The sequence below is a fragment of the Falco biarmicus genome, chromosome 10, assembly GCF_023638135.1.
Source record: "Falco biarmicus isolate bFalBia1 chromosome 10, bFalBia1.pri, whole genome shotgun sequence".
Classification (NCBI taxonomy): Eukaryota; Metazoa; Chordata; class Aves; order Falconiformes; family Falconidae; genus Falco; species Falco biarmicus.
Genome location: NC_079297.1, coordinates 26,957,860 through 26,971,684, shown reverse-complemented (window position 1 = coordinate 26,971,684; position 13,825 = coordinate 26,957,860). Strand labels below are relative to the sequence as shown.

Below are 13,825 nucleotides of genomic sequence, written 5' to 3'. Positions count from 1 at the left end.
AAACCTTCCTCGAAACAGCTGCTTGGAAATGCCCAGCATTTTTCTAGTGAGTACAAACAGCTAAATGCCAATGGAGTTTCATTGGACCAGAGTCCACCTTCAATTATCGGCAAGCAGCTCCTAGCTTGGCATTTCCAGGCAACAACCTCCAGGTCCACCTAGCTTTGTTACGCTTTAGTTGTAGAATAGAGGTACTTTGCGAATGGGCTGGTCACCTCTGTCTGGCTGCAAGATGTTACTTATAGTTGCGTTTCTACAGCAGCAGCTTTGCTCAGGGGCTCCCCCAAAATAACCACCCAACTGCTGTACTTTTCTGTGTAATTATCAGTAATGTACTCACACTCACAACATACATAAATAGCTTTCTAGTAGCACAAAATATCAGTTGAAAGTTTCACAAAAGTCTCAGACTTTTTGAAAGCTCATTTTAAATGTTTTCCATTCATGTATCGCCAGGCTTCAAAATGTGTTTTTAGATGGGTGCTCTTACTAAAAACCAACAGCAGCACAGCAAAACCCACACGAGAGTAATATAAAGTAATTTGAATAATGGTCCGAAGCTATCCTGTGATTTCTAAAGAACAGGCTATTTCACAGAATGGTCAAGGTTGAAAGGGACCTCTGGGGATCATCTGGTCCAACCCCCTGCTAAAGCAGGGTCACCTAGGGCAGGCTGCACAGAGCCATGTCCAGGTGGGTTTTGAACATCTCCAGAGAAGGAGACTGCACAGCCTCCAGGGACAGCCTGTGCCAGGGCTCGGTCACCCTCAGGGTACAGATATTTTCCCTCATATTCAGCTGGAACTTCCTCTGTTGCAGTTTGTGCCCGTTGCCCCTTGTCCTGCCACTGCTGAGAAGAGCCTTGCCCCATCCTCCTGAGGAGGTTTCTTTGACAAAAAAAAAATAACTTCCAAGTAAAAAGAATGACTGGCTCTAACAAAATCCAGCCCGATCCAGATATCCCATTAGCTTGAACAGGAGTAAAATTTACCTAGGATCATGACTTGACTCCGTACATTAGTAAATGCATGGGGATTTTGGTGTACACAATCGTATCAGTTGAACAGAACTTCATACAAGTGCAAAATTCATAGTAAAGATGTCTTTATTCCAAAATAATAATAATGTGTTAGCCAGACAGCTACAAAACATCTACACAAGACTTTGGTAAGAAATGTTCATGGTAGCTTTTTCATAATTCCACAGCAAACAAAAACAATGAAGGAAATCTAAAAATGCAATCAAACAAAAATTTGTTTAAATTGTATGCTGCACACACAGAGTCCTACTGTACATTTGTTAAGCCCCTAACTTTTCTTTTTTTGTTACATGTAAAGCTTCTACAGTTTGTATGTTAGAAAAAAACCCATACACACAATGCTAAGATCTGATAGTTGAGGTCTACAAAACCGGAGTGACATCTGTGCTTTCAGTTCAGCAATATTATTCAGGAGATAAGAGAAAGAACAGTTCTCATCTTTATTGATTGATAATCAGTGGCTATTACACTACTAGAAAGTTTACAGTAACAATGCAATACTTCTACATATTGTCTATCAGAGCTTTTTTATTTTTTCTGAATAGAAAATCAACCTCTTATTTTTTCTTCAGTTGTTTTTGTTTGTGTCTTTTTTTACAAAATGTAACAAGCTTAAATATTCATTTTGTATCAAATTAGAAGAAAGACCAGTGATTTGTAAAATGTGTCAACAGAAGAACAGTGTGAAAGGCTGAACCTAAGCAGGAATGATTTCTGATCCAGTGCAATCTACGTTGTCATTGCATGTATTAACAAGGTGGGGAAAAAATAATTTTCCAACAATCATAACTTTAATGAGCCTAAGAGAAATGACTGGAAATTACACTGAACAGCCTCCTAAGGTTAAAAAAAAAAAAAAAAAAAAAAAGAGTATATGGACGATCAAATTAGTAAGAACCACAGTGAAAGGAATGCCAAGATTGCTTTAATGGACAGTTTTGTGGGCATGTTCAGAAAGGTGTTGTATATTTCCTGCATACCTAAAGGTGTATTTGGACTATGTAGCCTTTGGCAAAGGGAGTCATTAAAAGACAAAACAGCTTGATGAACTGGAACAAACATGAAAATGGAAATACAACATTGGTTTCAACTGATTATTTGCAGAAACAGGCACAGCTTTGCAAGATTAGCTTGAACAAGTGGTAAGAGTTGATGACATAAAATATAGTCCATAAACTCACAGCATTTTTTTTTTTAATTTTCCATTCAGGAGAAACTTTCTTCTTCTGCTCCTTCTGCCCCAATATCCAATTTCACATATCCAAACCTACAAAAACCACTGTCACACATTTCATAGTTCTAGATTATTTTTATGAATTGTTAGCCTCAGCTGGGATAGCCTCTGTCAGACTCAGCAACAGCATCTCACAGAGGTGGGTGCTCTGTGGGTCCTGACTGCACGTGTAGCTCTGCCCTGGCTGAGCACCTGGCAATAATTGCTGTAGCCCTTCTCTGCAGCCATCAGTTTCCTCACCTGAAATATGCTCAGCTGGTCACTCCTCCAGTATCAGTATCATTCCACTGGGTTTTTTTGTTGGCTTTTAGGTTGTTTTTGGTCATAAAAGGGTAATGTGCAAGGTAATATCATACATACGTTAATTAGGGACAGAGAGAGGCATAAACTGCAGAACTTTTCACCAGACACAAGGAGGAAAACTATCTGAATTAATATTATTAAATGAGCCAAGCTGTGCAAAACATAGAATGTTTGGTTTTAGCATTAAACCTTGTTGTATTTTTTTTTTTTTTCTTGTGGTTTGGTTCTCTGTGGGCTTGCACCCACTCCATTTAGCAGCGGTGGGAGAGGCTTAACACTGTAGTTGATTCCATTATTTCCCTGGCCCTCCCTTCATTCCAGATCTTAAAAGAAGCAGTAAAATACCTTGAGGGGATGGGATGTGACAGCTGTGGAAGTTCTGAGCAGCCCTTGCAGTGTTCAGTGGAGAACTGATGATGAAAAGCCCCACAGTGTAATGCAGCCAGCCCGCCTAGCCCGTGCAGGCACAGAGAGGCAATGAGAGGATTCCAGGGTGGTGATGGTGAAGTTGAACAGTCTCAGTGGATTGTGGTTCACATCAAATGCAGACACTTAAAACCTGGGTGCCAGGTTCTCAGGATTCTGACCAGTTGTTAAGGAAGGGAGTAAATTACTTAAGGCTGGTTTAAAGAGACTATAAAATCAATTTTTCTCCATTCATTTCTCTCAAGCTTGTTTTAAGACTCAGCATCAACAGTCTTTATTTTCAGTGCATTGCTGTTACTTTATGTAGAGACACAGGTGTATGCTGCCTTTCCTGGACCAAAAGGTAACCCATCACCTTCACCTCTCATCTTTAATGTTATCTTGTTAAACTTACAGGACAGTATTATATTCCAATAGCAAGTGAAGCCCAAGGTCTCACTGGTCCTACACCTGATTGCGTGTAGGGATGAGAGCTAAACTCTACAGGAGATGGTGTGAAATAGCAAGTAGAATGGTAAGGAGCTGTTTTCTAATCTCAGGCAGTTTGTTGATCACTCAAGTGGTCAGGAAAGACATTTATCCAGTCTACTATATCTACCAATGAGAATTTCTCACAAATTTAGTAATTTTTAGATCCTTCTATACTCTTGAGTAAAAAACCATAAATGGCACTGCTATAAATATATTCCTATGTCAAGCTCTAATTAATATGTTAAGATGCTGCCATCATTTCATTTCAGAGGCTCCCTTCCCTTTGTTTGTTATAAGGGATGCATAAGAACCTGGCTCGCCTTTTCTCTACCATTTTTATTATATTATAAACCTCTTTCTCTCTTTGCCTGTGATTAACATCCTTTCAAAACTGAATCTAATTTTTTTACTCTTTCTCATGTGGAAGTCTTTCCACGACAGCTGTTGCAGCTCTCTGTTTAGACCAATTTCTATTAGTTCCATAACTACCTCGAGAGGCAGAGGACAGACCCATATAAGAATACGGCATCTAAATATATTATGACACTTGTGTTTTCTTTGTGTGTAGTTTTGACTGTGACTGTGTAGTGGGCAGACACCACTATTGAGCTGCACAAATTATTTCCTTTTTAAGTTTTAAAGAAACAAAGACCATTTTGCATGGACCATAGCATCCATGTGAAGAAAAGTATATAGGATAACTATCGTAACTATCAGCTTAACCTGGTAGTGTAAAAAGATAAACATGCACTGTTAATATTATTGAACCAGCATTACTGAAACTACTCCTTGGCATAGTTGTGTAATCACATAGGCACTGCTTTGGATTTTCAAAATCAAATCGAGAGAGAAATCCTCCCACATATGAAACATGTCACTTAGTTATGTTAATATGCATGCATCCCATGTCTTTACAAGTCGTATTTCTATATGGCTATTCCATGTCCACAGATATGTCTGTATTTTAGTTAAATGACTTAGTATTTTTATGCATTAAGGGCTGGCTGGAGTATCAAAGTTTTACTCTCAGCATAATCTGTGAGGAAATATAAAATATGTTTCTTGCACCAGCAAGACTAAAAAGCAAACCACACTGCAAAAATGAAAACTAATATACACTTTATATCTTTTGTTTTAAAAACCAAACCAAGGTTGACTTTCCATTTAGCTCAGAGTGCATCACTTGGAAGCCTTGTGTTTTGTTAACAAGGATGAACATTACATGCTCTTAGCTCCTTTTTGTCTTTGCAACTAGTAAACTGAGTACTTTTGGACCTCTTCTTTACCATCATGTAGCGTTCCTGAATTCCACCTCCACAGAGTGTAGAACATTCTGTCCAAGCAGTCCATGGTTTCAGCCTACAAACTGGAAAAATAAGAAATTTGAATAAGTTTTTAATTAAGTACTAATTAAAGTAATCAAGTAATTAAATATTGCAGTCTAACCTACATATCTCAGTATGTGTTCCACTATGCAAGTGTGCACATTTACATCTTTTGAATCTAAACAGATATTGCTTAGTTCATTACAGTAGGAATTACAAAACCCCAGTTAAGTATAACAAAGGTGCATTTGTCAAGCACTGAAAAAAATGTATTTAAAAAGAAATTTATTGTCTACATTATCAAAGACAGACAAATTAAAAAAACTGTAAAATGTTGGGCAAGCATGAACCAAAACTTAGTAGTAATTAATATCTATATAATGTAAACTGTATCACAAGATGTTACGTTTATTGGTTTGAGTCATCAATGCTTGATAATACTGTCCCTTATTGAAAAAGCAGTCCAAGCAGATCTCTCGGAGCAGTCTGAGTCTGAATCAGAGTACCCCGATGGAAATCACTTCAGTTTTGAAACTCAGCATTGGATCTGGGAACAAATACTTTCAAAGTTCAAATGTAACTGGATGCAAAGGCTATCACCCAGGTCTGCAGAAATTGCAATCTGTCCTTTGCCAGGTCTAAATTCTAGATTTTTTCACACTCCACACTTTGTAGTGAAGAAGCTAAAATATTTTCTGTGATAGCACATGGACAGGTGTGTCCTCCATTGTGCTCTAAACTTCTTCGCACATGTTTCATGATGGGAAAACACCAGGAGTGGCTATGCTTTATTGCTAAAACTCTCCCTAGACTGAAATGCTGAAAATGTTCTCAAAGCATGAAGTAGAGCTGCTCACAAACTCCTGTGATGCAGAAAAGACAAACAGACACGAGCATAATGAGAAATGGTTTCACACTCACCTGGATATTGCTCACTATCAATATTTTTTTTTGCTTGTTCACTTCTCCTTTTTTCTCGGGCCTCTTTCCAGCGCCTTTTCTCCATACCTGGGCCTCTCAGGCATTTCCTTACTCGACATTTTGTACGTTGGACAGTTTCTGGGCATGCTGTTCCTCCAAACTGTGGTTCTATTTTGATCATTCTTGTCCTAATCATATGGCCCTTTCCACATGAGGTATTGCATTCAGACCACTGGGACCACTCTGTTAGTTCACAGTCGATGGCTGCAAAGAATAAAAAATATTGCATGAAAGCTGTGAGACCTAAACATACGGTGAAGAAGAAACACAGATGTGCCTAATGAGTTTTTACATGCTGAATACGTGAATGCAATTTAGGGCTCCAGTCTTTTCAGCCAGTGTTGTGAGGCTACAGGCCAAAATTTTCTGAGTCCATTTCTAGCAGAACGATTGTTTTACATCTTCCTCAATTGCTTTTTCAAGAGTGGTGCTGGCAGATTGCTAAAATTACAAAGAACATATAAATAATTCTCTTGTGCCGCCCTGAATTTTCTCACCCATATGTCTGTTTTATAATGAAAAGCTGTTAGAAATTGAATTATATTTATAAAGAATCTGATACCTCTCAGATCTAAGCCCTGCTTTACTGGTAGCATTGTGCAATGAGAAAGATTCACTAATACCATTATGTCTTAAAGGTTTTCATCTTTCACCTCTGCTTAAAATGTACAGCCACAATGAGTAATAATCAAAATGATATTTCACATTATTTAAGAAAAGCTGAATTAGCAAATTACAATGTAAAAGCCTTACTTTCTGTGAAAAAATAATGTAATTATTTATACAGCCTCATAAACCAGCTGGCAACAGGATGCTAAAAGCAATCATATCTTATTCATTCAGCAGTGCCTCAGGCTATCCTGCTTCACAAAGACTGCAAAGCAACTAGATATTTGCACCACCCAATAAGTGGGGGATTTTAGTGGAATAAGGTAAAAAATCGATGCGCTGGTGACCATGCTAGCCACTGGCTCATATGACAGTCCAGATTGCAAAGAGCTGAGGGTCAGTGAAAAGGCTATGATACAGTTCAGACATATCAAAGAGTAAGCCTCTTCTGTGCTCTTTCTGTGAGCTAAAAGAATCACAGGTGATTTTAATCCTTCTTTCCTTCCTTCCTTCCTTCCTTCCTTCCTTCCTAGCACATACTCTGCATATGAGTAAAAAATAGGCTTTATAATTTTGACTAATTTAGAGTCAGGAAGTGCACAAACTGCTGCCTGAAGTTGTAGTGTGTGAAATATGCAGAAACCATATAACCAAAGCAATATTGGTAATCAGTGTAGGGTTAAGTAAGGCAAGCTGAAATTAGGATGTGGTCATATTCCAGCTCTCAATAGCTGAAAGTGCATGATAATAATACAAAAACAATAAAAAAAACAACCAACAAAACCTGAAAAGTCCACATTTGATATCACTCCTGTCTTAGAAGTGATGCTGAGAGAGTTTTGACCCATAGACTGTGACACTCAGAATTCACCCCCTTTTCCCTCTTTGCAGTGAGGTTCCCATGCTTACGGCATTCCGGCAGCATGCATTTTTCTGCTTGTTCCAGCTCCTCATTGCAGTCTCCAAGCTCAGCAGCAGATTTCAGCATCCTTTGCCGGGTTCGCATCCCCTTCCCACATGTTACACTGCAGTCACTCCATTCAGACCAAGGAGAGAGTAGGCAGGGGATGGTATCTAATATGAAAATAAAAAGGTAATGAGTTCTTGCTATACATAAATCATGAAGGCATACATTTTGAAAATAATATAGGTGGGAAATGTACTATGTTTTATCTGTCATCAATCAATTATATTTTGTTGTTACTTTGGACAAAACGAATCACAAGTTGAATGATTTTGCTGGAGAAGCTCAAAAAACACTACATTACACTGAAAGATTTTCTTGGTTTTAATACCTTTTCTTTGCTGTCTTTTTCTATAGCTTATTCATATCTGCACAGTCCCGGTGCTTCCAGGGAATATATTGTTTAAGGTATATTTCAATCATAACTCCTGCAAAAAACCCTGGATTGTTGTAGTGAACAGAACTGGAAGTCAAATCGATATAGTCTAAAATGTGAAAATTCCTCTTTTTATCTACCAAAAATCTTCTAAAACTTTGTTCTTTCTGTCTTTGATGAAAATCTTTACATTTCTTAGGAAATTAAAAACAATATTAATAGTCATATTAAGGGCGAGATGGCTGTGTAAAAGGAGCACCTCAATCTCTGAACTGTTCATGGACTAAAAGGATAAGGCACTGTTTTATTCTAGCCTTATGATTAAAATACCTCATATTCCTTAAATCAGAGTTGCTTAGTTATGGCTTGCTAATATATACATCACTGTATGGGTGATACAGTGATAGGATACCAATTTTTACTTTTTTTACTGATACTGTCATCCTGATATATAATACTTAATGCATGTTCCCTAGGGGATCTGGTTTTAAGAACAAGAAAAAGCAACATTGCTTGGATTTAGCTATATTCTTTGCGTGATGGAGCAATGTGTCAGAAATGATGCCTCTCTCTGTAACAGTGGAGATAAAATCATGGACACTTACGGCATTCAGGCATCATGCATTTCTCTGCTTCCATAGTTTCTGCCTTGCACATAGATCCATCAGCAGGAGTCATCTTGATCATTCTGTGTCGTCTCTTCATCCCCATGCCACAGCTAGCACTGCATTCGTCCCACTCTCCCCATTCAGTGACAAGGCAGCTGCTAGGGGCTGTTCAAAATGGACAGAGAAAATCATTCACTAGTAGAGCTCATATGAAAAAATGGTTTGGGCAGTGCTCCTGCTATTGGCTGGATTTTACACAGCCACGTAAAATACTTACAACATTCCTCATTTACAATACATTTCTCAGTCTCTTCAGTAGGCACTTTGCACATAGAGCCATCTTCAGGGAATTGTTTTACATATCTCTCTCTAGATCGCGTTCCCATCCCGCAGGAAACACTACAGGGGGACCATGTAATCCAGTCAGACATCATGCAAGTGGAACCATCTAAAATACAAAGAACCATTTTAATTGCTAATATTAGCAGAATTGCTCATAAATCTGTAGCTGCCCATTCGTGTGCAGATTCACTTTTAGGCTGCCCTTCGCATTCTGTCCTCTCCTCTATTGCTTACTTTACTCCTTTATGCTTCTGTGTGCTTCATGCACTGACTCAGATGAACTACAGAATTGACCAGAGACAGTTTCAGTTTTTATTCTTCAGCAGTTAGTCCTCTGTTTGGCATAACCCAAGTCATACTACGGCAACCAACAGCTTTAAAAACTTCAAAGCAAGTGTAAACCCTACAAGGTGTTTTTCTCCTCTCCTCTTTCCTCCTGATTACCTTCATCACTGCAGCCCGGACCCATGCATGGCTGAAAATCTTGGGTATCGGGGCAGGGCACACTCAGGTCCAGCTGGGCTTTAAGCATTCTCTGCCTCATCCTCTTGCCCTTTTCACAGGTAGAAGAGCTGCATGCTGACCATGGGGACCAGTTTGAATATATGCAGGTCTCAGGGGTATCATCTAAAAAGTAAGAAAAGGCAGTGAATGTTAAAATGCGGTCTTCCATTTGCTTCTCTTTGCTTGGCTAGTGATTACTTTAGATGCTAATGGGATAGATGCATTCTTTCCTCCTGCATTCTGTCTTCTCCATTTTAGCCCAAGAGAACAATTGCCAACTTTAATTAACAAAAAAAAAAAAAACAACCCAAAACCCAAAAGACTTCTCTCCTTTATCGCTTTTCTTGTTATTGCCATCTTCCAGGTATACATGCAATTTCTTTGCTGTATAAGGGAAGGCTAATAGTAGATACCAGAAAAGATGAAAACCTAAATCACTGTTTGGCATTGTGTGGGACTTTTGCTCCTAAGACAGTTTTGTACTTTATCTAGAAATGACAGTGGAGAGTGGAACAACACATAAATTAGTAAGCACAAACGAATGTAAAATGTACCTTCTTCTTTTTCCTCTGGTGCTAGATCTGCCACAATATCATCTATGTTATCAGGCACGATATTGCATTGCTCCCCCTGCAAAAAAAAGTATTGTGGAGATTTGATATAGGAAACTCATAGTTGTACACAGTGAGAGAGGCTAAAAAAGGGTACTGTGGGGCACTACTGCATCTGCAGTGCTTTTTTCTCTTCTAATTCCTATGCACACTTTAAAAAAATCCTGGAGAAGTAACACCCTAAGACAGTTCTAGTTCTTTTCTACCATTATCTTTGTTGTGGGTAGGTTAAGGAGTGTAGATTTGGAGGGAAGGGAGAGGAAAAATTGGTTTTTTTGGGTTATGAAGTGGGGTTTTTTGCTTGCTTCAGAATTTTTTGTATATATACTATACCTTGCGTGCAATTCTTTCAATGACAACTCTGGCTACAAGCTTGATAGATCCTCCTTCTGGGTCATAAAATGGACTTTGAGGATGATCTAAGCTTGTAAGGGGTCTGATCTTCTCTTGAGGCACTGTAGGTTTGTTAGGAGACTGCAATCAAAATGGGAAAAAAAGTTTTAAAAGAACCTAATTATTATTATTAATAATACAATTCATCTGCATAAATTAAAACTTCTCCAAAATGCTAAATTGGGAAATTCTAATAGAAGATGAACTCAGTACGTTCATACTTAATGGTAAGGTGGTCTGTGGGTTTTTTTGTCAGGAGCCACCACTTCTCTAACACTTCGGGATTAAACCCTGAAGCTGGGTTCACAATAAGATGTATGCCTTGTTGTGTGGTTAGCTAACTACATACATTTTAAAAAATATATATTCAGTATGCCTCCAGAGGTGCGTTATAACTGGAGAAATTCCTTAGGTTCTAAAGAGACCAGGTCTGAAAGAAAAAGCCAAACGTATTCTGTCATCTGAAAAGGGAATATCTGTGGTCCTTGAGGATGTGACTAATCTTGTCTAACTTCAGCGGTCTGTACTGTGCTGTTTGTATAGACACACGGCGTAGGTATGCTTGTCACCTATGGAGACCTAATCAGTTCATTAACCTGACCCAACACATTCGGTCAAAACCAGGACTTTACCTGAGGATGATGTGAATCTTTTCCTAGACTGGGAGTGTGATGGAGACAGAGAAAATTGATGGTTTTAGTCTCAGTGATGAGAAGTCTAGAGTTTCAGTCTGTCCTGTAAGGAATAGTTACATTTTCTGTGCCAAACAGAATAGTTGGTATTGGGTTGAAACGGTAGAAGAATTCAAGTTGATGTGGCTGCTAATGGCGCTCGCATCTGTATCAAAGGGGCTGGAGACCTTAATGCTTAGTTTTCAGCATACTAAGTCCTCCATTTATTCAATAGGTTTATAATATCTCAGGTGAACGTAGTATTATCCCATTAATAATAATGCTGAGGGAATTCAGACACAACGACCAACAGCAACTGTAGCCAGCATCTACCTAAATGGCTTTTAATTCATTACAAGCAAAATTTTTACTCATATAAAGGCATATATGGTATTACTGTGGATCAAATAGCTTTCATTCCTCACTGCTTTAAGGTAAACTTTGTCTTTGGAATATATTCCAAATAGTCTGCGTACCTCATAGGTAACGCCGCTGTCTGTGCCAGCATCCCAGGGTATTAAATCCTGAACGACTTTCTGAACCCAGCCGCAGTCCTTGGTACAGAGGTCTTCGGCAGAGAGCCCCACGTTCCAGTCCGGACTGGGGCCCAGCATGGTCAGGAAGGACATCAGGTGCCGGTGGCGATCGACAGAAAACTCAGCAGAGGGAGCAGCTCTCCTGCAAATTGGACATGAAATCGCGGACTCGAGTTTGCTGCTAGAGAGCAGTGGAACTGGTGCTTCAAACTGGGAAATGCCCGACACTGGCATGCCACTGTGGCTGTATGCAGAGATGGGGAATTCTGTAGGACAGGGAGAGGGCTGTCCCATTTCAGTCTCCATTTACCATGTGAGAAACAGCTTGGACATCATTCAAGGAGATTTACAGTTTAATACGTGAGCTGCAACAGCACGCTTATGTCTTAGTCGTATGATAATAATCAAAAAATCTTTCATGAGACAAAAATTGCAAATGAAATAGCAGAGAAATACCCTGAGATTTTGATTGCTGGGTACTTTTTACGCCCTAAAAGATAATACAAATTTCAATGCCTAAAGTGCTTGGAAGTGCTACTGTGTGTATGTGTGCGAAAAAGCACTCATTAATAGAGTTTTAGTGCTCGTTTAAGTAAGAGATTAATGGCTGCTGCCAGCACTAGAGAGTTCAGCCAAGACTTTTGCAGGTTTCTGCCAGTGTATGTGAAAATGCCTCTATTCATCCAGCCTTTGTCAGCCATTCCCTTAGGAAGAAATCGTGCTGAATCATGCAGTGCTCTGTGATTCTGATGAGCAACTATCACATTCCTATGCAAATGGAAAAGAAAATCAGGCCTGAATTGGAGTTTCTGTTCACAGATGAAAAGCTGGACCTCTTCATGGGATCTTTCTCATGAGAAACAACAAATACAATTTTGGCAATTCTGCTCTACCAAGTACTGATCTGATGTAAACCCAAGTTTTCTTCAATTACAGGACTTGGGACTTTTTTCAATTTTATGCCAAAACACACTGCTTTATGAGCATCTAAAAACTATGTTTATTTTTAATGTAAGGTTTTTTTAGTGTTATTTATCTTCCATTTTCGAGTTAGGCAGCTGTATGTATATATAATGCACATATACTATACTTCTCTAGTCATTCTTCTAGTTTATTCTTCCTATAAATGCTTGCGTCTCTGTAAAAAATGTGGTCTTTAATTTGTGTATTTTTTCTGGCTCATAGCACTCTTGGCACATTAGAAAAAACAGAACAGGCCAAAGACAATGATTTTTGAGTAGTTATCACACAGTTTTAAATGTAAGATATCTGAAAGTTACCATATCTATTTTCCTTTCAAGAGCCAAGTTGCAGAAGTAGGCATTTGTTCATGGGCAAAATGTTCTGGCGACTTTTGTTCCAGAGTCTTTACAAGCTGTTTCTTACTGTGTAAATTAAGTTACATTGAATTAGACTCTGAGTAGAAGAGTTTCTAAGTGTTTGATGACAATAATCCTGCCTTCCCCAGAAAAAGGATGCAAATGCCTTTTTTTTTTATGACAGATAAAACTCTGGTTTCAATAGAACAATTTGTCTAATGTAAAGTAATAAAATAATGAATGATGGCATCAACTTCACTCTGCGAATACAATATCCTGATATATTTGTCAAGTACGTAGCAGTGATTAGTCTGAAAAAGCGTGCTAACTGACTTCAATTAACTAAAGGATTTACTGCATTATAAAGGTTTCTAAGAATTCCCTATAGGAATTTAATATTTTAAACAGTACATAGCAGAAGTCTAAACAGTACATAGTAAAAATGTCAGACACATGTGTTTGTATACCTGACCTTTAGATTAAGAGTATGTCTAATATGGACATTGCAGGATAGACAGAGGTCAGCTCTTGCAGGGAAGGGCAAGGGCGGTGCGAAGCCGCTCACTGCTGTGTCCGGCACCTGAGCTGATGCTGAGTGCGTTGGTACGTGTGTGACATGTGTGACATGACATTTCAGTGCTCTGTGCCCACCTGCTCTCAGAAACCACAAGAGAGGCAGCAACGATCGCACCATTTAAAGGCAGAGGGTTGGAAATGACTTGACTACTTTAGACACATAGGAATGGAAAACTTCCGTCACAAGTGATTCTTGTGAGAGGCATGCCCAGTTAAGGCTTTGAATGCTTTGTTAGGAAAGGAAGTATCAATGATGTTATTAACATAAAAAAAATAATTGTGTGTTTACATTATATTAATATTGAAACTGTAATGGAACACTTCAGTAGGAGATATTTGCCTACAAAGACTCCTTGCCTACAAGTCTTTGTATGTGTTAAATTATAGCTGTAAACCTGACCCTCCTGTAATTTTACAATTTCAGAGCACTTGGCAAAAAATTACCTATCTTCTGCCCCTTCTTTAAGACAAATAGTTTTATGCCCATTTTACTATATTTTATCGTGTAACTGTTCAACACATAAATGCAAAGATTAT

General features: G+C 38.6%; 1 protein-coding gene across 1 annotated transcript in view; it reads right to left on the bottom strand.

Moving 5' to 3' along the window:
- Positions 1–1,087: 1,087 nt before the first annotated feature.
- The window catches only part of SPON1 (spondin 1), a 200,016-nt gene continuing 187,278 nt past the window's right edge, over positions 1,088–13,825 (bottom strand). The window contains exons 8-16 of the mRNA XM_056354813.1: positions 11,334–11,535; positions 10,127–10,267; positions 9,737–9,812; positions 9,123–9,305; positions 8,614–8,784; positions 8,334–8,501; positions 7,298–7,462; positions 5,720–5,983; positions 1,088–4,839 (exon numbers count right to left, since the gene is read on the bottom strand). Of these exons, the coding sequence (XP_056210788.1) occupies positions 4,676–4,839; positions 5,720–5,983; positions 7,298–7,462; positions 8,334–8,501; positions 8,614–8,784; positions 9,123–9,305; positions 9,737–9,812; positions 10,127–10,267; positions 11,334–11,535 (1,534 nt within the window). The 3' untranslated portion in view covers positions 1,088–4,675. The remainder of the gene's footprint in view (positions 4,840–5,719; positions 5,984–7,297; positions 7,463–8,333; positions 8,502–8,613; positions 8,785–9,122; positions 9,306–9,736; positions 9,813–10,126; positions 10,268–11,333; positions 11,536–13,825) is intronic.